General features: G+C 51.6%; 2 protein-coding genes across 8 annotated transcripts in view; one reads left to right on the top strand and one right to left on the bottom strand.

Moving 5' to 3' along the window:
• Nucleotides 1-2,243: 2,243 nt before the first annotated feature.
• Nucleotides 2,244-4,931, bottom strand: LOC101162186 (rho-related GTP-binding protein RhoU). Of its 6 annotated transcripts, none has more exons than XM_020706726.3 (5): nucleotides 4,643-4,916; nucleotides 4,147-4,425; nucleotides 3,943-4,001; nucleotides 3,784-3,813; nucleotides 2,244-3,182 (listed from the first exon to the last, which is right to left on the bottom strand). In XM_020706726.3, exons 2-5 carry the CDS (start codon nucleotides 4,415-4,417, stop codon nucleotides 2,694-2,696), a joined length of 849 nt encoding a protein of 282 aa, XP_020562385.1. In that variant the 5' UTR covers nucleotides 4,418-4,425; nucleotides 4,643-4,916; the 3' UTR covers nucleotides 2,244-2,693. The 6 variants fall into 6 exon arrangements, with proteins under 6 accessions (XP_020562385.1, XP_078804637.1, XP_078804648.1 ...); XM_078948511.1 differs by having other exon boundaries at nucleotides 2,244-3,185; nucleotides 4,643-4,911; XM_078948522.1 differs by having other exon boundaries at nucleotides 4,147-4,931.
• A 5,548-nt stretch (nucleotides 4,932-10,479) lies between these two features.
• dla (deltaA) overlaps nucleotides 10,480-21,568 on the top strand; it is an 11,374-nt gene continuing 285 nt past the window's right edge. The window contains exons 1-12 of one of the 2 annotated variants that reach the window (XM_023956595.2): nucleotides 10,480-10,573; nucleotides 16,668-16,941; nucleotides 17,031-17,333; nucleotides 17,577-17,637; nucleotides 17,709-17,966; nucleotides 18,735-18,795; nucleotides 18,908-19,038; nucleotides 19,318-19,487; nucleotides 19,599-19,815; nucleotides 19,893-20,673; nucleotides 20,763-20,871; nucleotides 20,961-21,568. The exon at nucleotides 20,961-21,568 is cut by the window's right edge and continues 285 nt beyond it. In XM_023956595.2, the coding sequence (XP_023812363.1) occupies nucleotides 16,873-16,941; nucleotides 17,031-17,333; nucleotides 17,577-17,637; nucleotides 17,709-17,966; nucleotides 18,735-18,795; nucleotides 18,908-19,038; nucleotides 19,318-19,487; nucleotides 19,599-19,815; nucleotides 19,893-20,673; nucleotides 20,763-20,871; nucleotides 20,961-20,966 (2,166 nt within the window). In that variant the 5' untranslated portion in view covers nucleotides 10,480-10,573; nucleotides 16,668-16,872 and the 3' untranslated portion in view covers nucleotides 20,967-21,568. Of the gene's footprint in view, nucleotides 10,574-15,419; nucleotides 16,246-16,667; nucleotides 16,942-17,030; nucleotides 17,334-17,576; nucleotides 17,638-17,708; nucleotides 17,967-18,734; nucleotides 18,796-18,907; nucleotides 19,039-19,317; nucleotides 19,488-19,598; nucleotides 19,816-19,892; nucleotides 20,674-20,762; nucleotides 20,872-20,960 lie in introns of those variants that run through there. The other variant, XM_078948383.1, reaches the window with a different exon arrangement.

Raw genomic sequence — 21,568 nt, 5'->3', positions numbered from 1 at the left:
TGGATTAAGATCACTGAAATGATCTAACTGTAGATGTTTAGGTGTTATTTTAGAGGAAAACCAGTTAGTCTGATGTGGTTTTTAATAAAAGGAGCTTCTGATATGGATGCAAATGCAGGCAGTAAAACAGAAGAACAGCCTGTTTGGAACAGAACGCTAAAGAATCAGATCAGCCTGCTAAGGAATGAGCAGAAGAGTTTTCTTCTACTTTAATTAAAATCCACGATTGTCTGATTAACAAGTCTGCATCTGTAGATTATCACACGTGTGTGAAGTGATGATCTGGTCAATAAAATCCCATTTATGAGAATAGATGTGTTCAGTTCCTTCCTCTCAGCAGCAGAAACAGAGACGGATTAAAGGAAATACTCACATTCCCCTTCCTGGTTGGGGTCACCAGAAATGCCGGCGTCTGCTCGGTTATGGTCAAACGAGGGAGGAGGTCTTACCGCGCGTCAGAAAATCAAACCTTCATCTCTGTCAGGAAATGTGATCAACAGACGTGAAACAAAAGGAGGCAACAGGAATCCTTTACCACCTCCGTCCTGCAGGAGCTGCACCTCCTTCGACCGTGGATCCCGGAAAGGTCACAGGTCATAGGTGAGGTCGCATCAGCCCCACTGCAAATGGAGATGCACCGATCATTCACTCGACTTCTTTGCCTTCGTTAAAGAAATGTTCTTGATCGCTGAGTGACGTTGGACCAAACCGACCATCAACAACCTGCTCCTCTGCATCAAATGACCTTTAACCCCAGGAAACGTCAAGGATTCGTTTGCCAATCACATCAGCTGTTTGATTTTTATTTTATAGACCGTTCACTTTGTCTCTACACATTTGGTCTGAGTTACAAAACTGTTGGATCTCAATTTTGGGGGATTTTTTCAGTAAAAAGACTAAATTTACTTCTTGGAATAGAATTTTTCTGACAGTTTCAGGTTCTTTGTGGAATTATTTTGTAAAAAAAAGTTTAGAGTAAGATTTGTGAGATATGCAAAACACATGTTCACAAACTCAACAGTGATAAAACCGAGTTACTTCTCGTCGGTTCCAAATCCACCCTCTCTAAAGCCTCAAGTCTAACTCTTTCCATTGATTCATCCTCTGTCTCCCCCTCCCCTCAGGTGAAGAGTCTGGGTGTCATCCTAGATAGCTCACTATCTTTCAGTCCCACATCAATAACATTACCCGGTCAGCCCATTTCCATCTACGTAACATTAATCGTCTACGCCCCTCCCTCACTGTCCCCTCTGCTTCTATCCTGGTTCACAGTCTGGTCACTTCCCGTTTAGATTATTGTAATTCTCTCCTCTTTGGCCTCCCCCAAAAAACCATCAATAAGCTCCAATTGGTCCAGAACTCAGCTGCCCGCATCATCTCCAGAACCCCCTCCTTCAGTCACATCACCCCGGTTCTTCACCAGCTGCACCATAACCTCCAGAATCCATTTCAAACTCCTCCTGTTCACCTTTAAGGCCCTCCATAACCTGGCCCCTCCTTATCTCTCCGACCTCATCCATATCAAAACCCCCTCTCGTTCTCTTCGGTCCTCCTCCTCTGTTCAGCTCCCTGTCCCTCCGGCCCGACTCGTCACCATGGGAACCAGAGCTTTCAGCTGCTCTGCTCCCAAACTCTGGAATTCCCTCCTGACCTCCGTAACAGAGACTCTCTGCCTACTTTCAGATCTAAACTCAAAACCCATCTGTTCATATCTGCCTTCCCATCCTGATTCACTTTTAATTTTATTTATTATTTTTATTGTGCTTTTAATGTCTATTGTTAACCTTTGTTTTGTAAAGTGTCCTTGGGTTTTTTGAAAGGCGCTTTAAATAAAATGGATTATTATTATTATTAAAACAGTGAAAATTAAGCTAGGGTTCTACCAAAAATATGGATGTCAAGCATTACTACAAGAAAAAAACTGTTTAAAGAAGAATCATTAGAGCAAACTGTAAAGTAGAAAAAAGCTCCAAAAGGCCCCAAAGGTCGCCCAGCTTGACCTTTACTGTTGAGTTTGGGGTTTTCATTCCCACAGAAGCTCAGATCTGACCGAACACACTTCTTCTTTACCACTGAAGTGTGTCTGGATTTCTGTGGTTAACCTTCATCAACCCAACTTTCATTTTCTTGGGGCAACTTTCTTTTACTTTGTGCTTTCATTCAATATTTTCCTCCTCACATTTTATTCAAATACATGCTTAAATGTTGTTTTATCAAATAAATATTATAAAATATATATAAAATTTATTATATAAGAATTTATTATAAAAGAATGTCAAAAGAACATCAGAAATGTGATCACGTCGTAAAAACTGAATGTTCTCATGACAAACTGTCATAACTTTTACACAGAGGGATCTGAGGAAGACTCTGCTCGCCGTGCACCTTGACCCAACATGGTTGTTTGGGGGGGGTCCATATGCTGGCCTGATCTGGTCCAGGTGGTCCTGTCTACTTCTATTAACCTCGTGGAGAAAGCAGGGTGGAGTTTTGATCTTTGGATTAGCCTGAGATTACAGCAAAATCACTTAGCAGCATGTGTGCGGGAGGGGGGGGGGGGGGGGCAACGTTTAATCAAGGCTTCTGAGCGCGCTCAGTGCTGGCAGTGGAAACAAATGTATACATGAATAAATAAATGAGTATTTGAAAGGATCATCAGTGGAGGAAAAGCAAAGGGAGCTGTCTGCTTGTCTTCATTTGCTTTGACAGCTCTGCTCTCCCACCAGGCAGCCGATCTTCCTCCACCACGTCTCCGACAGGTTCTTGATCTTGTCGGGAGTCTTCCTCAGCAGAGTCATCCTCTGCTGCTGGACGGTGACACTTTCCGCTTGCTGGAAACTGGCCAGGATGGCCGAGTCAAAGGTGTCCTTCAGGTTCTTCTGAGTCAGCGCCGAGCACTCGGCAAAAGCCGCCGCGCCGAGCTCCTGGGCGAGCTGCTGGCCCTCCTCTGTGCTCACGGGCCTCTGCTGGTTCTGCGCCAGTTGGATCAGCACCTGCACGTCTTCTCTCAGGTCCAGCTGGGTGCCCACCAGGACCAGCGGAGCGCCGGGACAGTGCTGCCGGATCTCTGAGAGCCACTTGTCGGTGAGGTTGGTGAAGGAGCAGGGGCGGACCACGCTGTAGCAGAGCAGGAAGACGTCAGCGTTCCTGTAGCACAGCGGCCGCAGGAGCTCCAGCTCATCCTGCTTGAAGGAAAAACACAGAAGTTCACAGACCCAGAAAGAGAAATCTGTCTTATAGGTTGGCTCCAAACTCTGGCCTATACGTTGATTTTTATATTACAGCAAATGAGTAAATAAAGGCAGTCTGGACCTGCATGTTTGAAACATTTAGACGTGATTTATGTCAAAGGAGGAAAATCTAATTTATAAACCCACATATTGGGTGTTATCTCTTATTTTTCAGGTTTAAGGTGAACAACATTCAACACAATCAGTGGCCATGAAGCCCTGAAAAAAATCATTTATTTAGTAATATCACAATAATTTGTTTTAGGGGGTTTGAAAAAAATAATAACCTGAAAAGTAGAAAAGTTAAACCTTTTAAAAGTGAGCTACATGTTTTTAGATGATAAATTGATTCTGTCTTGTTGCTATAAAAGAAAAGCAAACATTTTCAAATAACATTTTCTTGTTGGATAAAGATTTTGGAAATTATCTTTAGGATTTTTGAAACTTCAGAGAAAAAAATGTGGAAGAAAAACAATACTTTCTGATGAAACGCTTCTTTTTTCCTGTAGGGGGCGGTATAACCCTCACAGTTCATGTCGACGGAGTGACTTACGTTAACTGATCCATCGAGCAGCCCCCACTTCTACCAGCGGCGCGAGACAAGAAAAGGCGTGTGGGTTACAAAGCTGTGCGTAAACATTTGGGGAAATGTCTGCTGTTCCATAACATACACACGCACACACACACACACACCCACACACACAAAGCTCACCTGTCCAGCCGTGTCACACAGCTGCAGCCGCACCGGCTTCCCATCCACCACCACCACCACTGTGAGGTCAGAGCACAGCTGTCACCGTCTGCTCTCTAAACATGATCTGAATGCAGAAACGTCTGGAAACTCGTCTAGAAATGTTTGGCAGAACCAGCTCCCGCGTGCGTAAAAGCTGCGCGTAATGGTCGCGCTGAAGGTTACCGGTAAAGTTGTCGAACGCCGTGGGCACGTATTCAGCGGGGTATCCGTTAGTGGTGTAGCTCACGATCAGGCTGCTCTTGCCCACCGCTCCGTCTCCAACCAGGACGCAGTTCACCCGGCGCTCCGGCACGGAACCGGACCGCCGGCGCCTCGCGCTCGCCGGGAAGTCCCGGTTCTTCTGGCGCCGCGCCGGGACCTGGGAACCTTCTGTCTCGCAGAAGGGCTCCGACACCCGGGCCGTCTTGTGGCTCCGGACGTCCTGCGGCAGCATGGCTCAGTCTGTGGACGGACAGCGGACTTTACTTAATGCTCCAAAGGTTCGGGCCTCCTGAAGACCATGATCCTCTCCGTCCGGGTTTCTCAGAACAAAGTGGATCTTCTGTCCACAGAAGCAGAGATCTGGAGCAGACAGACAGCAGTGGAGCTGCTCGCCCAGCGGGAGCTCCTGATTGGCCTTCTCCCTGCATCTGCTGGTCGCGGCTGCTAAGAGGCTTACCGAGCAGCGCCAGATGAAGCAGCACTGAAAGATCCGGGCTTACGGCAATCCTTGATCCAACGCGCTGAAATATATGAGCGACCTCCTTCTGGAACCTAAACATTCATTTAAACCTTTAATTCACCTCATATCCAAAAAAATCTTAGAGACTGATCGATGGATCGTCATTTCTGCGTTCCTCCCTCCTCATGTCTGGATCAGCTGAAGTTCAGGTCTCTGACATCCACTCATCTACTCCCCCCAATGCTCCTCCAAACGCCATGATGAGCTCCTCAGAGCAGTCCAGCCTGCTCTGGCGCCCTCTGGCGTTCACACCCAGAAGTCTGCGGGGACTGGAGCAGCAGGGCGGCGTGGAACCAGCAAACACGTGCATCTTTTTTCCTCCACGAAAGGAGGAGAACTCAGCTCCTCTGAGCGGCAAAGGCAGCCGGAGCCACGGTGAGAACACAGTGAAGAATGTTTGGTAAAACCAGACGCAGTGGTGGTTTTTCCTGCGGTTTTTCCTATGGGCGATGTGCGCAATCTTGTAGGGGGTGCCCCAAAAAAATGTTTTTATCCACCCAGACTTGAGCTGCCCGCTTCCCCGTATGGTTAATGAAACTCGCGTTTGGGTGCCCCACTGGTGTCAACTTGCTGCTGTCATGACAGAACTTTGCGGATGTGAAGATGGGAACAGGTGGAGGACAAGCAGGTAGAGAGGCGGAGGCGGGGCTTAGACAGACGGAAAAGTCAATTCAAGGTTGTGGATTTATTCATTCATAATTGATGTCAGGTTTGTATTCAGCTCAAGAAAAAAAAAGTGGACATTTTGACCAGAACCAGAAATAAACCCAAACTGATGCGTGTGAACGACCGAATACTAGACCTTAACTGTGAATTCAACTACGATATGTTGCTTATATGATTAATAGAGTAAAATAAAAGATACAGTTTGTTTTTGCATGGATGCAGGCTTTGAGTTATTGGGGGCGGGGCTGGAAAGGGGGGGTGAGGGTGCCCTCCAGTGTTTTGCCCAGGGCGTCAAACTAGCCAGGACCGCCTCTGACCAGACGGTTCTATCTCTGTGAGCAAACACTTTGACCAAATCAAGTTAATATTTCATTTGCGGCCCTCGTGATGCATAGATTCTGTACCCAAACAGAAAGAACCGAACTATTTCCAGATCAAACGGCAGAAAAGCCCAGCTGGAGCTTGTGTGAAGTGTGTCGGCTCTCCAGGAGGCGGCAGAGCCGCAACATGATGAGACGGCGTGCGTGTGTGTGAGTCTGTGTGTGTCTGTGTGTGTGTATGCGCGTGTGTGTAGGAGGCTGAACGCCCTGCATTAACAGCACAGCACTGAGTGGGAGACGCACAAAGCGTAGGGGCACTCAGCCGCACTTGGAATGGCGGTTTCCAGAGAGAGTCGCCTCAGACTAGAGGAGCTGCTTTCACGGCTGAACTGCAAGTTTTTTTTTTGACAAATTCTAATTTTAAAAGTCATTTTTCTTAAAGACAGGCCGGCACAATCACTGTGCTGCAGTCCTGCTGAACTGCAGCACAGTGACTGCAGTTTTTGAGAAATGCTGCTACAGTTTCATCCTTTCAATGGTGAAAGTCAGTCCAAACATTCTTCCATTATTGATGGGAGGGGGGGCGGGGTTGTTACAGGTCTGGGCATGAAGGATCTGCTGCATAAGCCTCTACCTGAGGACCCCCCTTTATGGCTGCAGGCCTACATGAAGCTCCAGAGGCTCCTACAGAGCAAACTCCTCGGTTTGTTCAGCCCCCCCACCCCCCACCCCCATGGACCAGCAGGTGACTGCAGGTGTGCACACTCTCCACAGCGCCAAACGTTGGAGGAAATCCTGAGGGCTGGAGGTGAAGTTCCTCTTTTGAATCAGTGTGTGGGCGCAGGTAAATCCATTAGAGCGGCGCGGAGATTCTTGGTCCTCTGGTTTCCATGGAAACGTAACATGGAGGAGAGAACGTACCAGATGGACACTGACACTTTTTTTCCCCTTTTCATCGTCAAAAGCGATTAAATGAACCCAGAACCACCAGAACCGTGTTTGGACCGTTCTTTCTGGCAAACTGTGAGGTTTCATCCAGATGATGAAGGTTCCCTCTCTGTGTCATCAGAACCTCATCCAGACGTTTCATGGAGGTTCTCGACTTTCTCCTTGAACCCTCTGTGGAGACTGTTGGACCGTGACCTTTGACCCAAACTGAGTCCAGTTACGCTGATGAATGAAAGCCGAGTCCTGGTTTCAGTCTTGGGAGTCCCTTTGATTTGTGGGAAGGTTCTCCTCGGTACCAGGCGAGGATGATGACCGTCGCTGTGGTCCTCCGGACGGAAAAAAGCTGCAGGGAAAATGTCGGACTGCAGCCGCTCCCCCTCCCCCTCCTCCCTCTCAGGAATCTGGTCCAAAACACACGGAAACTCGGTTTGAAAATTCAAATCTAGCTTTGAAATCAGAACGTTTTGGAGTTTTTATTTCAAAATGAGTGACTTTTCCAGAGAAAAACGCACATTTAGAGAAATGCTGCGTTCATGTGGCGTCTGAAGGATCGGAAAAATGACCACGAAAACACAGAAAAACGACAAATCTTCCAACACCACAGGACTGCAGAATGACCTTCTGCACCCATACGGCCAATTTAGATGTAGTGCGCCAGAATTACAGGGGAATAAAAGGAATCTCAATGTCATTTATGCCAGTTTAACAGGCCGCATGAGGCCCCCCAGGGCCGTTCTGACCTGAAAGCCTTTAGACGGCGTCCTAACCTGCTAGTTTTCCAGCTGCTTCACTTGGATCAAATCATCTGTGAGGATAATCTAATCAAGTTTGTTATTGAAGCAGCAATGGGGGAAATTATCCTCCTGATAAATGAAAATGTAACTTTAAAAACAAATGTCTGAATCCTCCGCCCCTTTCTGATGCTAATGTCATTTCCCGGAGATTATAGGAAAACGCCAGATTATGAGTGTATGGTGCTAAACGTCACACGAGACCTCCGGTAGGAGCCTGAAAGGCGGGCGCGGCGAGCAAATGATCTGTGGCATAAATCTGCCCAGAATAATCTGTAAACAGCCGCTGACACCGCCGCCTAACAGGATTAGCCAGGAGTCAGAGGGAGAGAGCGGGGCCCCGCACCAGCTCAGCCAGCGGGGGCCAGGGCTGGCACCGCACCCACCAACCCCGCCAGCGGGACGCACAAAGCTGCTGCACCAACACCCCCCCCCCCCACACACACACACACACACACTGCCTCCACCATCTGATAAACTAGACACCTAATCAGAATCTTTGGGGACCCCGGCCCTCTTTTTGGTTTGTGCAGACCAGGCAAATACACTAACTCAATTTAGAGTTTTGGATTAAGGCCCCCCCCCCCCCCCTCCTCATAAAACACACACCGCCTCTTCTCCGTCCCTCATTTTTCTCTCTGATAGGATGATCTGAGCTTCCCCATCTTCCTCCCTCTTGCCTCACTCTCCCTGCCTCCGTCCCCCGGGGGACCGGGGCTCTCGGACTCCATAGTTATGGGCCGGGGCCATCTGTCACCGCGCACATTCACGCCGCCACCAGAAGGCCGCAACATGTGCAGATTTAAATGGAGAGCCCAACTTTCCCAGGACACACAGGCCTGACCTCGGCAGCCGCTGCGGCCCCCTCCTCCTCCTGCCTGCCCCCCCCCTCCCCGTTCCTCCCCCCTCGGTCCTTCTCCTCTGCTCCTCTACATCCCACCACCATCCGCTCACCTGCTTCACGCACCTCCACCAGCTCCTCCAGGAAAACGTCTGCAAAAACAAACTCTTTCCACCCCCCACCCCCCTTCCTGACAAGTGTGTGGAGATGGGGGAGACTCCTCCACCCATGACGGATCTCCACCTTGCACAGCAGCTGATGGAGAAGGGGGGGGGTGTTGGAGGAGGTGTGAGAAAGATGGAGATCAGCTGATTGGTAAAACTGAATGTGAAGCAGAGGGAGAAAGGCTGGAGGGGGGGGGGCTCCTGTGTGTGTTTTTGTGGATGCAGCGGGGGGGGGGGGGGGTGACAGGATTGGTCTTGTCTGTGGGACCACGGGGAGGACAATGGGAGCGGCGGGGGGCGGGGTGAGTGTCACACGCTTTTGCTCAGTCAACAGGCGTGTGCCGCGGGTGTCGTCTCGCCTCCCCTTGCCTGCTGTCCAACTCCGGGGGAAGGACCAGCAGCCATGAGAACCGGGGCCCCGGGGCCCTTTAATGAGGGGCGTGCTGCTTCTTATCAAAGATGGACAAGCCATCATCGCAATCATCGTTAGGAGCTGCACAAAGGAGCAAAGACTCTGCTGGCTGGATGGGAAAGTCCTGCAGGAGAAGCTCCGAACAGCTGCTCAAAGACGTCAGGTGACCTCAGGTTCTGAGCCGCCGGGAGGCTCCGCCTCCTCCAGGAACTGGGCTTCCTCTGAGTGATTTAGGTGGTGTAATCCTCCTCAGATGTCTGTCTCACTCCAGACTCATGGGCCGGGTTCTCTTTGTCCTGCTTCTCCTCTTCATCAGTGTTCTGCTGATCCTTCTTGATGATGAAGAACGCTTTTCTCACAGGGATTTCATCGGAACAAATGAGCACAAAATGTTTATTTAATCACAAAAATGAACAAAAATGTGTTTTTTTTTCCACAGCAGAGAATAATCAACATCCAGGGAGTTCTCTGATCTGTTTGGGGCAGGAAGAACCCAGAAAGCAGGACAGGAACCGACCAGGAATGAAGAACCCGGTTTTCCTTCCCTGCAGACCTTCAATGTTGGAGGAACTTTTCTGCACTGATTCTGCAAACTTCTTCTCTTCTTCCATTTTTCAAACTAAATCTGACATTTAGAATCCATGTGTCCCCCCTGGTGTCCCTCAGAGGAACGAATCCCCCAAAAATCGACATGTTGAATCTTCAGAAGAGTTTCCAGTTTGATTCAAAGACAAATAAAGACGATCCTTCTTGCATCTTTCCTTCATGAAACCTTCTTTTGCATAAAATTGGACATAGAAGTTTGAGATTTGCAAAAGGCTTCAGTTTTCAGTTGAAAACTTTGTTTCACTCGAGTTGAATCTTGTTCAAGTCTTTCAGAAACAGTTTCTGACTTTGATTTATTCCCCAAAACGCCTCTGAACTCAAAGGTTATTAAAATATGTTTGTTTTCTTTCACTCCTTATAAGGTAAAGATGGTTTTCAGCTTTTTTCTCCATCACAAAGAGACTGAATCCAATTTTCTATTTAATTTTTTAATTTTCATCATAAAAATCTCTGACTGCTGCGTTAGCCAGTCTCAATGACACCGACCCCCCCGTTCAATTTCATTCAACATCTGAAATGATGGTTTTAAGTTTTAAGATTTGACATTTTTGGTTGAAAACAAACAACAAAGACAGATATTCATGAATAAATCCAATTGAATGTCGCTTCACTTGTTTTATTTAGACAGTTTTAACCTTTGACCTCATCTTTGCGTCGTTTCTTTATTAATACTTGTTTTACTTTGTCTTCAGATGTTTAATCCTTTTTTTTTTTATAAAACATTAAAACCATTTGATCTAATTTTTACTAAGAAAACGACAACATGTACTGCTTGGAATTGAGCCTTTTGATCAGATCATTTCTACTTTCTTGTGGAATTGTTGAGTAATATTGTGAAAAATATTGTTTAAAAAAGGAAACCTGAGGTTTTACTGAAGAGGTGGATCAAGCAACGCCCCAAAACTTTCCTGCTGACAGAACATTTTCAGGAAAGTGATATGAAGAACTGCATCACGTTCTGACAGTGACAAACACAGATAACAGATAATGAGAGAAACCGAAAGGAAATCTGTCATGAGTCCAAAGGTGGAACAACAGGAACTCCTCCAGCCAGAACCGAAGGAGCAGCAGGTCCTGAATCCTCCAGGAGCCTCTTCCTCTGCTGGATGTCCACAACAAAGTAGGTTGGAGCTGAAATCTCTGCTGCTGTGACTCCTTTAGACCTGGGGAGGCTCTGTGTGTGAAAGGGGGGGGGGGGTCATCATTGTTGGCCTGGAAAATGTGTTGCAGCTCTGTGGCCTTTCTCAAGAGTCCCCCCCAAATTCTTTTTAATGCTGTGCCTGCTGAAGCTTTGTGCACTGGAGGTGTGTGTGTGTGTGTGTGTGTGTTTGGGGGGGGGGGGGGGGACGCTGCTGCAGCGGCAGCTGGCTGCCCAGCTTGCAGGGGCCATCTCCTCACAATGGACAGCCGTCCCCCTGGGGCCAGTGATTTAGGACAGGGCTCTCTGGACAGGCCCCAGAGGAGCAGAGAGGACACTGGCTTTAGAGGAACGCACCCTACTTCTCATCTTTGCGCCCCCCTCCCTATCCTCGCATCGCACTGTAGACTGCCCCCACCCCACCCCAGCTCCACCCTTCATCCCCTCCTCGGATAAACTCTCTCCTGGGACGGGGAGGCCGGCCTCTGGACGGGGAGCATTCCTGAGGTGTGGCGCGCTAACGCCTGCTGGACGCAATGGTTTTTCTTTGTTTTACTTTATTTTATCGGGGGGGGGGGGCGCAACAGGTGCACGTGGATCCTCTGTCGTCCAGCTGCAGCTGAGAGATAGGGGCGTGGGACGAACGCGCTGCTGCTGCGCCGGTGGGCTGTTGGAGCTCTTTTCTCTCACAAAACGAGGCTTTTTATGTGTAACCTGGTCCAACTACCCCCCCCCTCCCACCCCCATCCCAACAGGCCCCTCTTTCATCCCGCCACCCCAGCTAGCACCTGCCGCCCCAGCCAATCCAAAGAGGAGAGCCTCTTATCCCGGACCGAGAACAAGTGTTCCACAAAAATGTTCCCCTCCGTCCTGCGGCAGCCACCTCTGCACCCCCACCCCGCCCAGAGGAATTATGGGATGTCTAAAATGAGCAGTCATACAGAATATTGTGTGGTGCAGCCACTTGATCTAACTGCTGACAGGGCCTCCACCAGAGCGGGTGTCCTGGGGGGATAGGCCGGATTTGGTTACCGCATCCCCATTGTGATGCGCTCTGGGTCCCATACACGGATGAAAGGGGACGGGGGGGGGGTCATGTGCACATATGCGAGCTCACAACGCAGGTGCCTACATCTGTTCATCTCTGGGCAGATGCTCCTGGAGGACAGATAGACCCACCCCCCACCCCCCAACCACGCGCTCATCCTCCAGAATGACAAAGAAAGTGCGCAAAAGCGCAATTTTCCACATTTGTCCAAAGATGCTCCAGATCTTGAGACTTTGAGACCCAGAAACTTGTCTGATGTTTCCGTCACCTCCTTTTTAAAATATAAAATCCCTCTTTTGTGAATTCTAAAGATTTATGCGCAGAGTTCACAATCTGACGCCGAACTTTGAGGGGTTTTGTTCACAAACGTCGGTCTCGTTGAAAACAAAGTTGGACCTTTAAAGCTTCAGGATTCCTCAGTTCTGACTTGGTTCACTAAACCATCAGCTAGAAGGTTGCTGGTTGAACTCCTCAGCGGCAGCCGTCAGACGCAGAGAGCTGTTGGTCCGCAGCAGCTTCCTTCATCCTCCGTCATCGATGAATGACGTCAGTTCTCTCTTATTTCGTCACTGAAGTCTCCTCGCGCTGAATAATCAAACTCACTAAATAATCTTTGTTGTCTAAATGATCGATACTATTTTAAATGTTGTGTTTTTGTTTTTTGTGCTAACTTCTGATTTTTTAAGGGGCGTGCGGGTCATTCGGCGCGCGGCGGTGTTTGTATCAGTTCTCCAACTTGTGCGTGTAGAGACCCGCACATGCGCCGCAGTGCGTCACCCGCGGGCTGCGTGCGAGGCAGATGTGCTTTCATAAACATGGGCACGCGACCGACCGCAGTCTGCAGCTCCCAGTCCGCGTCCCCCCCACCCTCCCCCAGTGCATCCTCACGCACGCGAGCGCGTCTCCGCGTTAATTACTGCATGGCAGACCGAAAGGAAGCGCGTCTCCAGAGAAACGAATGCAAATGAGGCAGCCGCGCGGAGCGCGAGGAGTCGTGGGAAGCCTGGAGGAAGCCAGAAGAGCCCCGGGGAGACGCGGATGTGGCCCGTGGCCCCTCGTTACTGGCAGCTGGCCTCAGTAATCTAATCTGAACACACAAAGGCCTGTTGAGCTGCGTTTGGCGGGGACTTTGCGCCAGACCAGAACCGAACCGGGTCAGCTCCAAACTGGATTTCTCCGTTTTCCAACTCTCGCGTTTCTGTCTTTGATCCTCGCGCGGTGGTTGAAAACTTTCCACGCTGGATTGAAGGTTTTTGTTTGTTTCATAAAGAACATGTCAGGCGCGTGCGTTCTAAAGACTCAAACCCTCTCATTTCCTTTCTCCTTTCAGCGCGACAATTTAACACGCGTGGCCTTGTCACCCCTTCATCTCCTTCCTCCTCCTCCTCCTCTTCCTCAGACCCACCCAACTCCGTGAAGTCTGATTCTGCGTCTTCTCCTCCAGCATCTGCCGGGGAACCGAATCAGGAACCACTGGCACCGGCGCGGTGCTCCGCCCCCCACGCGCGCACGATTTCACTGCGCGTGAAGACGCGTCAATATTTATCTAAAACAATCAGTGCGGAGAAAGGTGAATCGATCCAAGAAGACCCTCTCCCCCGCCCCAATCAACGCCTCCCATGATCGATATCGTGTGATGCGCGCCGTGTTTATGTTCCCACGAGTGACCTGTGGTGTCTCAACTTCGGGGACCAAAGGAAAACATATTCTGGCTTCCCCCTCGCCATATGGCCCCGGAGGGCCCATACCGTTACAGGTCCCCCAACATGCTTCCAGTTGAGAGAGAGATCAGGACGGAGGCGCGCGGAGACGGGCGCTTCAGCCCGGGGGAGGGACGGGGGAGGGGGGCAAACGTCGTTTTCTGGACGTGTGCAGAGGAGGGAGAGTGGGTGGCAGATGGCTTGTAAGAGTCTGTGCGCGTCTGAAGGCGTGTCGTGGTTCTTCACCGAAGACCCCCCACCCCCAACCCACCACACCCCCCCAGCGCTGAGTCGCAGGGAGTGGATGAACAGTCAGACCCGAGTCTGGCGGGTTAGGAGTTAAATGCCGCAAGCTCCTCCATGTAGCCTTTGGTGAAAGAGTCACTAGCGGCAGCAGCAGCTGCAGTTACAGCAGCAGCTGTAGTTGCAGCAGCAGTAGCTGCAGCAACTTACAGCAGGAGCAGCAGCTGCTGCAGCTGCAGCAGCAGAAGCAGTAGCAGTAACAGCAGCAGCAGCAGTTACAGCAGCAGCAGTAGCAGTAGCAGTAACAGCAGCAGCAGCAGTAACAGTAGCAGCAGCAGCAACAGTAGCAGCAGCAGCTGCAGCTGCAGCAGCAGCAGTAGCAGTGGCAGTAACAGCAGCAGCAGCAACAGTAGCAGTAGCAGCAGCAGCTGCAGCAGCAGCTGCAGCAGCAGCAGTAGCAGTGGCAGTAACAGCAGCAGCAGCAACAGTAGCAGTAGCAGCAGCAGCTGCAGCAACAGCAGCAGCAGCAGTAACAGTAGCAGCAGCAGCAACAGTAGCAGCAGCAGCAGCAGCTGCAGCAACAGTAGCAGTGGCAGTAACAGCAGCAGCAGCAGTTACAGCAGCAGCAGTAGCAGTAGCAGTAACAGCAGCAGCAGCAGTAACAGTAGCAGCAGCAGCAACAGTAGCAGCAGCAGCAGCAGCTGCAGCAACAGTAGCAGTGGCAGTAACAGTAGCAGTAGCAGTTACAGCAGCAGCAGTAGCAGTAGCAGTAACAGCAGCAGCAGCAGTAACAGTAGCAGCAGCAGCAACAGTAGCAGCAGCAGCAGCAGCTGCAGCAACAGTAGCAGTGGCAGTAACAGCAGCAGCAGCAGTTACAGCAGCAGCAGTAGCAGTAGCAGTAACAGCAGCAGCAGCAGTTACAGCAGAAGCAGTAGCAGTAACAGCAGCAGCAGCAGCAGCAGCAGTAGCAGTAACAGCAGCAGCAGCAGTTACAGCAGAAGCAGTAGCAGTAACAGCAGCAGCAGCAGCAGCAACAGTAGCAGCAGCAGCAACAGTAGCAGCAGCAGCAGCAGCAGCAGCTGCAGCAGTGGCAGTAACAGCAGCAGCAACAGTAGCAGCAGCAGCAGAAGCTGCAGCAGCAGCAGCGTCCTGCCTTGAATTTCACAGCAGATTTCTGCCTCTAAACTCGTGGCGCCATTTAAGCTCCTGTTCAAACTGATGAGACCTGCGTCAAAGCTCAGCCCCCTAACGCGCATGCTCCACAGAGGCTCACCTCAAACCCACATTTTAATGGCTGAGTCCAAACATTAAACCGAACTTTCGTTTCCATTATCGGGGTAATTAGGACAAGAGGTGAGCTGGTTATCAGCGGAGCGGGACTTTGGTTCTGTTGATTACACGTAACAATCAACCCCGTTCTCATGCACGAGCATTACGCAAAGTGCGGCTGCGCACGCTGCGCTCTGCGCGCGAGTTTGTGCAGATGAGGCCTTTATGAAGCTGAAACATCCTCATTAAGCTACAGCCCCCACCTACCCACGCCCACGTGTTTACTGTGGTGTGCACGAACGCGCACGAGTTTAGAGAGACGCAGCGACTGAATCCAAGAGGGACCAAACTTTTATTCTTAAATTGGAAGCAAAACAGACCAAATCAATCCGAGAAGTTCAAGTTTTTATGTCATTCGAAGGAAAGCGAGAACGCGCACCAAGGGAGAGGAGGGGGCAAGAGAGGTGCGCGCGCACGCTGTTATTGAGTGGAGAGCAGGTGCTGCCCGAATTACCATACAGCTGAGGGGACGAAGAGAGAGCAAAACTTAGCTGCTCCTTCGCCGCGCGCACACAATAACAAGAGTCCCCCCTCGTGTTGGCCACGCGAGCAACTGCAGTGCGGGTGCACGCGCGCACACACTTCGATGCGCTTCTAAACAAGCGTTTCTTTTTCTGGTCTTTTCCTCTGAGAGGAGAGCAAAAGGGGAAAAAAGCTAAGAGTCCGGCCCCTCAGAGCGTTTACCTCACCGCGCTGCTCTGCCAAGGAATGTTTTGACTCCTTTCAGTCTTTTCAAAGACTCGAATTCTTCCCACAGCCAGAAATGCCGAGAGGTAAAGACTGAACACGCTGAGAAGAAGACAGAGAAGGAGGAGATGAGAGAATGAGGAGAGGAGAGAAGGAGAGGAGGAGGAGAGGAGAGGAGAAGAAGAGAAGGAGGAGAGGAGAGAAGGAGAGGAGGTGGGCCAAAAAAAATACGGAGTCAGGGTTTGATCAGGGAACATTTTCTTCTCCCTATGATGGGAGCTTTAGAAGTCACGCCGTTGTAGCCCCCCCCCCCCCCCCCAAACAAAGGGAACCGTCCAGTTAGGCAACAGCTGGATGGATCGATGCAACCACGTGGCGTCAACATCAACACTGGACGATGGATCTGCGCCACTGCGTTGCTGAGCTGTTTCCCCCTGAAAACAGCCTTTTGCTCCTGACACTTTAAAGAACTTTCTTTCTTTTACACCCCTTCCCCCCCACCCCAAAGTTTTTTTTCAGTCTAAACATCAGAGAGTGAAAGTTGGTGGAACCGTGAAAACACGCGTCCTGTGGGCCGGCGGGGCAGACGTGGAGCTTTCTTCCTCCTCCACGTTGGTCCTGAACACGCTGTGGAGGTGCAGGAGGAGGTACGGAGGCTGTTGGGGTACTTGCGTGGGACCCCATTGTGAAGGGCCCTGCCAGATTGGGAGGAGGAGGGGCCCATTTGCATGTTATTATCATAGCATGTGTATGGGCGTATATAACAGGCTGCAGGCGGCCTCCGCCGGAGACAGACGCACAGCTCACAGTGAGGGCAGACTTTGGGGGGTGGAAGGAGGCATGTTGGAACAGTGACAAATCTGTTTTTGGGGTTCAACCGAGACGGGCTCAGACTGAAATGTGTCACTTTTGCTGAAACAAACAACAGGAGCCCGCCCGCCGTCTTTGCGCTTTTACGCACTGGATTACCGCCGTGGATCGGAGCTGGAGAACTTTAGCTGCGTTTTTATTCACCTGCTGCCAAACTCCAACAACTTCACACGTTTGATTTCTGCTTGTACCTTGAAAGGTTTGGGGATTTATCCTCCGTTTCTTCCCTCGGGACATGAATCAGAGCAGCGTGGCACGCAGAGGCAACAGTTGATGAGAAAGACCCCCCCTCCGTGAGGCGACAGAAACCTGCTCAATGCATCGAAGGGACTGAAGCAGGAGGAGGCACCCTGAGACCAGCCGAGCCCCCCAAGACATTTAACTTTATTTATTTATTATTTATTATGTATTTATTGAATATGGGGCGCGTCCTCCTGCTGACTCTAACCATCATGTCCGTGTTGCTGTGCCAGGTAAGACTTTCTTCTTTCTGACTCCTAGTGCAGAGCCAGAGGCGGCAGCGTGAGCGCGGCTGCTGAAAATGCGCTTCTCTCTTCCGCAGGGGTTTTGTTCGGGAGTCTTTGAGCTGAAGTTGCACGAGTTTCTGAACAAGAAGGGGGTTCAGGGCAACAAGAACTGCTGCAAAGGGGGCTTCGCCTCGTCCTTCCAGCAGCAATGCGAATGTAAAACCTTCTTCAGGATTTGCCTCAAGCACTATCAGCCCAACGCCTCCCCGGAGCCCCCGTGCACCTACGGCGGCGCCGTGACCCCCGTCTTGGGCTCCAACTCCTTCCAGGTCCCCGACGCAATCCCGGAGAGCTCGTTCACCAACCCCGTCAAGATTAACTTCGGCTTCACGTGGCCGGTAAATACATGAGGTTTGGCGCCTTTTCTGTGCGTAAAAGCAGCGCAGAGGCGCGGTTTTTGTTTTCTTCCGCCGCGGCTTGAAGAGCAGAGAGAGTTTAGAGGTGTTCAGTTTCACCAGATCAGGTTAGGCAGTTTGTTTTCTGTGCGGTGGGTGTTCAGCACAATCGCCGCAGGCCTCGACTTGATGCTATCAGCGCATCTCCGCCGGCCACCTGTCTCATGAAGCCATTTGTCTCCCCAGGGGACCTTCTCGCTGATCATTGAGGCGTTACACACCGACTCCGAGGACGACCTCTCCACAGGTAGGCACCACATCCTCTTCCCTTTCCAGCTCTTTTACGCACCCGCCTCACCCTTTACCTCCACCCTCCAGAGAACCCGGAGCGGGTCATCAGCACCATGACCACCCAGAGGCATCTGACGGTGGGGGACGAGTGGTCTCAGGACCTGCACACCGGGGGGAGAACCGAGCTCAAGTACTCGTACCGCTTCGTGTGTGACGAGCACTACTACGGGGACGGCTGCTCGGTGTTCTGCCGGCCCCGGGACGACGCGTTCGGCCACTTCACCTGCGGGGAGCGCGGAGAGATCGTCTGCAACGCCGGCTGGAAGGGCCAGTACTGCACCGAGCGTGAGTTTCGGAACCGAGCCGCACAAAAAGTTCTGGAAAACGCGCGTTTCAGCAGAATTTACTCTAAAGTTCAGAGACTTAGTGCCTTTAAAGGAAACTTGAAGCTAAACGTCGCCGTGCGTGCCCCCTCCCCTCCTCCTCTTCACTCACACACACACGCACACACACACACCCACACACACACACACACACACACACACACGACCACTTGATTTATTCTAAGGAAAGTTTTGGGGAATAATCTCACGCGTGCCATAAATTTACATGCTGCGCTCCGATTGGTTCCTCCCGGAGTGGGCCGGGCCGTGATTGGCTGAGGTGGGGGAGGTATTGTTTGAAGTGGGCAGCTGCCGGCAGAGAGGAGACAATGGAGCAGCTGTCGCGCACTGGCAACACACTCGCCAGCTGTCCACTCTTATCTGCCCCAATCCGAGACATTAAGGGGAGCGCGCAGGCGTGTGTATGTGTGTGTGCGCGCGAGCGCAGACTGAATAAAAGAGTTCTGACCCGCAGCAAAGAAGTAAAAGAAAGAGGGAGGAGGAATGGGCTGTGTGTGTGTGGGGGGGTCTGTGTGCACTTGGAGGCGCACACGTTCACACACTCCCTCCTTTGTCTGCGCACTTTGTTGAGCAGAACATTTTCAGATAAAGAGATGGAGCCCCCAGAGAGGGGGGTGCCGCTCCCCGCACTTCCTCCCTCACGCACTAGGAAACAGCCACGCAACTTCTTGAAAGTCCTTCTAAAATGCCTTTTTCTGTGTTTGCGCAGCGATCTGCCTGCCGGGATGCATGGAGGAGCACGGCTTCTGCGAGAAACCCGGGGAGTGCAAGTAAGTCCACCCCCCCCCCCCCCCAACTCACTGGGGCATTAATAAATGAGTGGGACACGTGAGTTAATGTGAGTGGACTGACCGGTGTTGCCTCCTAATTGAACAACAACAGGTGCAGAGTGGGATTCAAAGGCCGCTACTGCGACGAGTGCATTCGCTACCCGGGCTGTCTCCACGGGACCTGCCAGCAGCCCTGGCAGTGCAACTGTCAGGAGGGCTGGGGGGGGCTCTTCTGCAACCAAGGTGAGGACGGGGTCTGACAGGAGAACCAGACCTAAAGCTGGCCTGGAGACAACAATTAGGAGAATGTTGGTGACGGTTCTCATTCATCCAGGAGTCAAAGTCGAGTCGTGGCAGCTGGACTTGAAACGTTTCAAGTCCAGCTGCCACGACTCGACTTCAAGACCGTGGAACATCTAGACGGAGAACCGGAGCCAAACGGGACAAAAGAGGTTCTGTTTCTGGGGCTGCTGTGGTCACGCCATGTGTTGCTCTGCCGCTAATCCACATGTGTCTCTCCAGACCTCAACTACTGCACCCACCACAAGCCCTGCATGAATGGAGCCACTTGTAGCAACACGGGTCAGGGCAGCTACACCTGTTCCTGCAGGCCTGGCTTCTCCGGGGCCAGCTGTGAGATCAAGGTCAACGAATGCGCCGGAAACCCCTGCCGTAACGGAGGAAGCTGCACCGTAAGAGCCGCTCCACCTTCTCAGATGCTTTAGGGTCTCTAGAATCCCACCGGAGAGAGATGCTCGAGCAAATGCCCCCAGCCGTAAACACTGTTTCCTTTTTCCCTATAGGACTTGGAAAGCACATACAAGTGTACGTGTCCTCATGGTTTCTATGGCAACAATTGTGAGGTGAGCGCCATGACGTGCGCCGATGGGCCTTGCTCCAACGGTGGGCGCTGCGTGGACAACTCTGACGGGGGCTACTTTTGCCAGTGCCCCACAGGATACGCGGGGTTCAACTGTGAGAAGAAGATCGACCACTGCACCTCCGGGCCGTGCTCCAATGGTAAGGATGGGGACTCGGCGTTGGGGTAAACTGTACGGTGAGCGGAGGAGACGCTGATGCTCATCTCTGGCCTGTAGGTGCCCGCTGTGTGGATCTCGTCAACTCCTACCTGTGTCAGTGTCCAGACGGTTTCTCTGGCATGAACTGTGACCACACCGGCGAGGAGTGCTCGGCCTACCCCTGCCAGAACGGCGCCACATGCCAGGAGGGCCCCAGCGGCTACACCTGCACCTGCCCACCGGGATACACCGGCCGCAACTGCAGCTCCCCCATCAGCCGCTGCGAGCACAACCCCTGCCACAACGGCGCCACCTGCCACGAGAGGAACAACCGCTACGTCTGCGCGTGCGTTCCCGGCTACGGCGGCAGAAACTGTCAGTTTTTGCTCCCAGAGCACGCCGCCATCCGCGGATCCGAGGTGCCCTGGATGGCCATTGGGACAGGCGTGGTCCTGGTGCTGCTGCTGCTCGCCGGCTGCGCCGTACTGGTGGGGTTTTTCCGATCAAAGGTGCAGCAAGGCGGCCAGGTAGACACGGCGACTGAAGGAGAGACCATCAACAACCTGACCAACAACTGTCAGCGCGGTGACAGGGACCTGGCGATCAGCGTGATGCCGATGCCAGGCGTCAAAAACATTAACAAGAAGATGGACTTCAGCGGCGGGGACCCCGACGAAGGCTCCTCACCAGGAAGGAGCAGCTACAAAAGCCGACAACCCCCTGCAGACTACAACCTCGTGCACGAGGTCAACTACGAGCAGGCGGCAAAAGAGGCCATGCTGGAGGCGGCCTGTGAGGACAAGTGCCAGTCCCTGGACTCTTTTGAGTTTGAGGAGAAACGCAGCAAACGTTTAAAAGGGTACGCTGGTTGTGGAGAACTCGGCTGACACTTCAGGCAACGCGGAAGATGATGTTGCTAACATGTCGTGCTCTTGTCTTCCCTTGTAGCGACGCGTCAGAAAAGAAAGCCCCAGAACTGTCTGCATGTGCGGACACCAAGTACAAATCTGTGTTTGTCATGTCAGAGGAGAAAGACGAATGTATAATCGCAACTGAGGTAAGCTCCCCGCCACTCTGCTCGCCGTCCGGCACACCCAAAAACCCGCCCAGCTCTGACGCCTTTTGTCCTTCTCCTTCCGTCTGCAGGTATAAGAAGCCGCCTATGGGCTGCCCGTTGCCGATTCGCTCTATGGGAGAGTTTTTATGCTCCTTCAGATGCTGCTCTAACCTTAGGGGGAGGTGTCCCGCCTTGAGACTGCTGCTGAAACCGATACGTTTAACTGATATTCAGAGTGAGCTGGTTCTCTACTGGTACCGAAGCGTAGGCAGCGACGGCCTGTGGGGTAAGAACAGGCAGGGTCACCGTTTACGGTTTAAAGTAAACTGCCATTTAGCTTCCTGTCCCGCCTTTCCGTGGAGAGGGTTGAAAAAGACGGGCTGTAGCGTTGGCGCCCGCCCGGGCCTCTTCTGTAGCCCACATGCCGTTGCTGAGCGCAGGAACTGCATCAAACGGTGGATGTTTGGCCATACTGGCCTGCTCTTCACGAGGCTGCTTGGGTGGGCTGTGCACCCATCGCTGTGGAGACTGTATGTACGCTCGATCACTGTGTTAACTGAAGAAGTGCGTTTTCTGCCCCTCCAAACCATTCATGATGTAGTTTTGTTTTTGTTTGTTTGGGACAAGAAAACTTCATTTTTAAAAAAACAAACAAAAAAAAGTTGGGTTTTGATACAGAAGGTCCTTTTTTGTGTGT

The sequence above is a fragment of the Oryzias latipes genome, chromosome 1, assembly GCF_053564925.1.
Source record: "Oryzias latipes strain Hd-rR chromosome 1, Olatipes_Hd-rR_3.1".
Classification (NCBI taxonomy): Eukaryota; Metazoa; Chordata; class Actinopteri; order Beloniformes; family Adrianichthyidae; genus Oryzias; species Oryzias latipes.
Note: the sequence above shows the minus strand (reverse complement) of the source record. Positions and strands in the feature narration are given on the sequence as shown.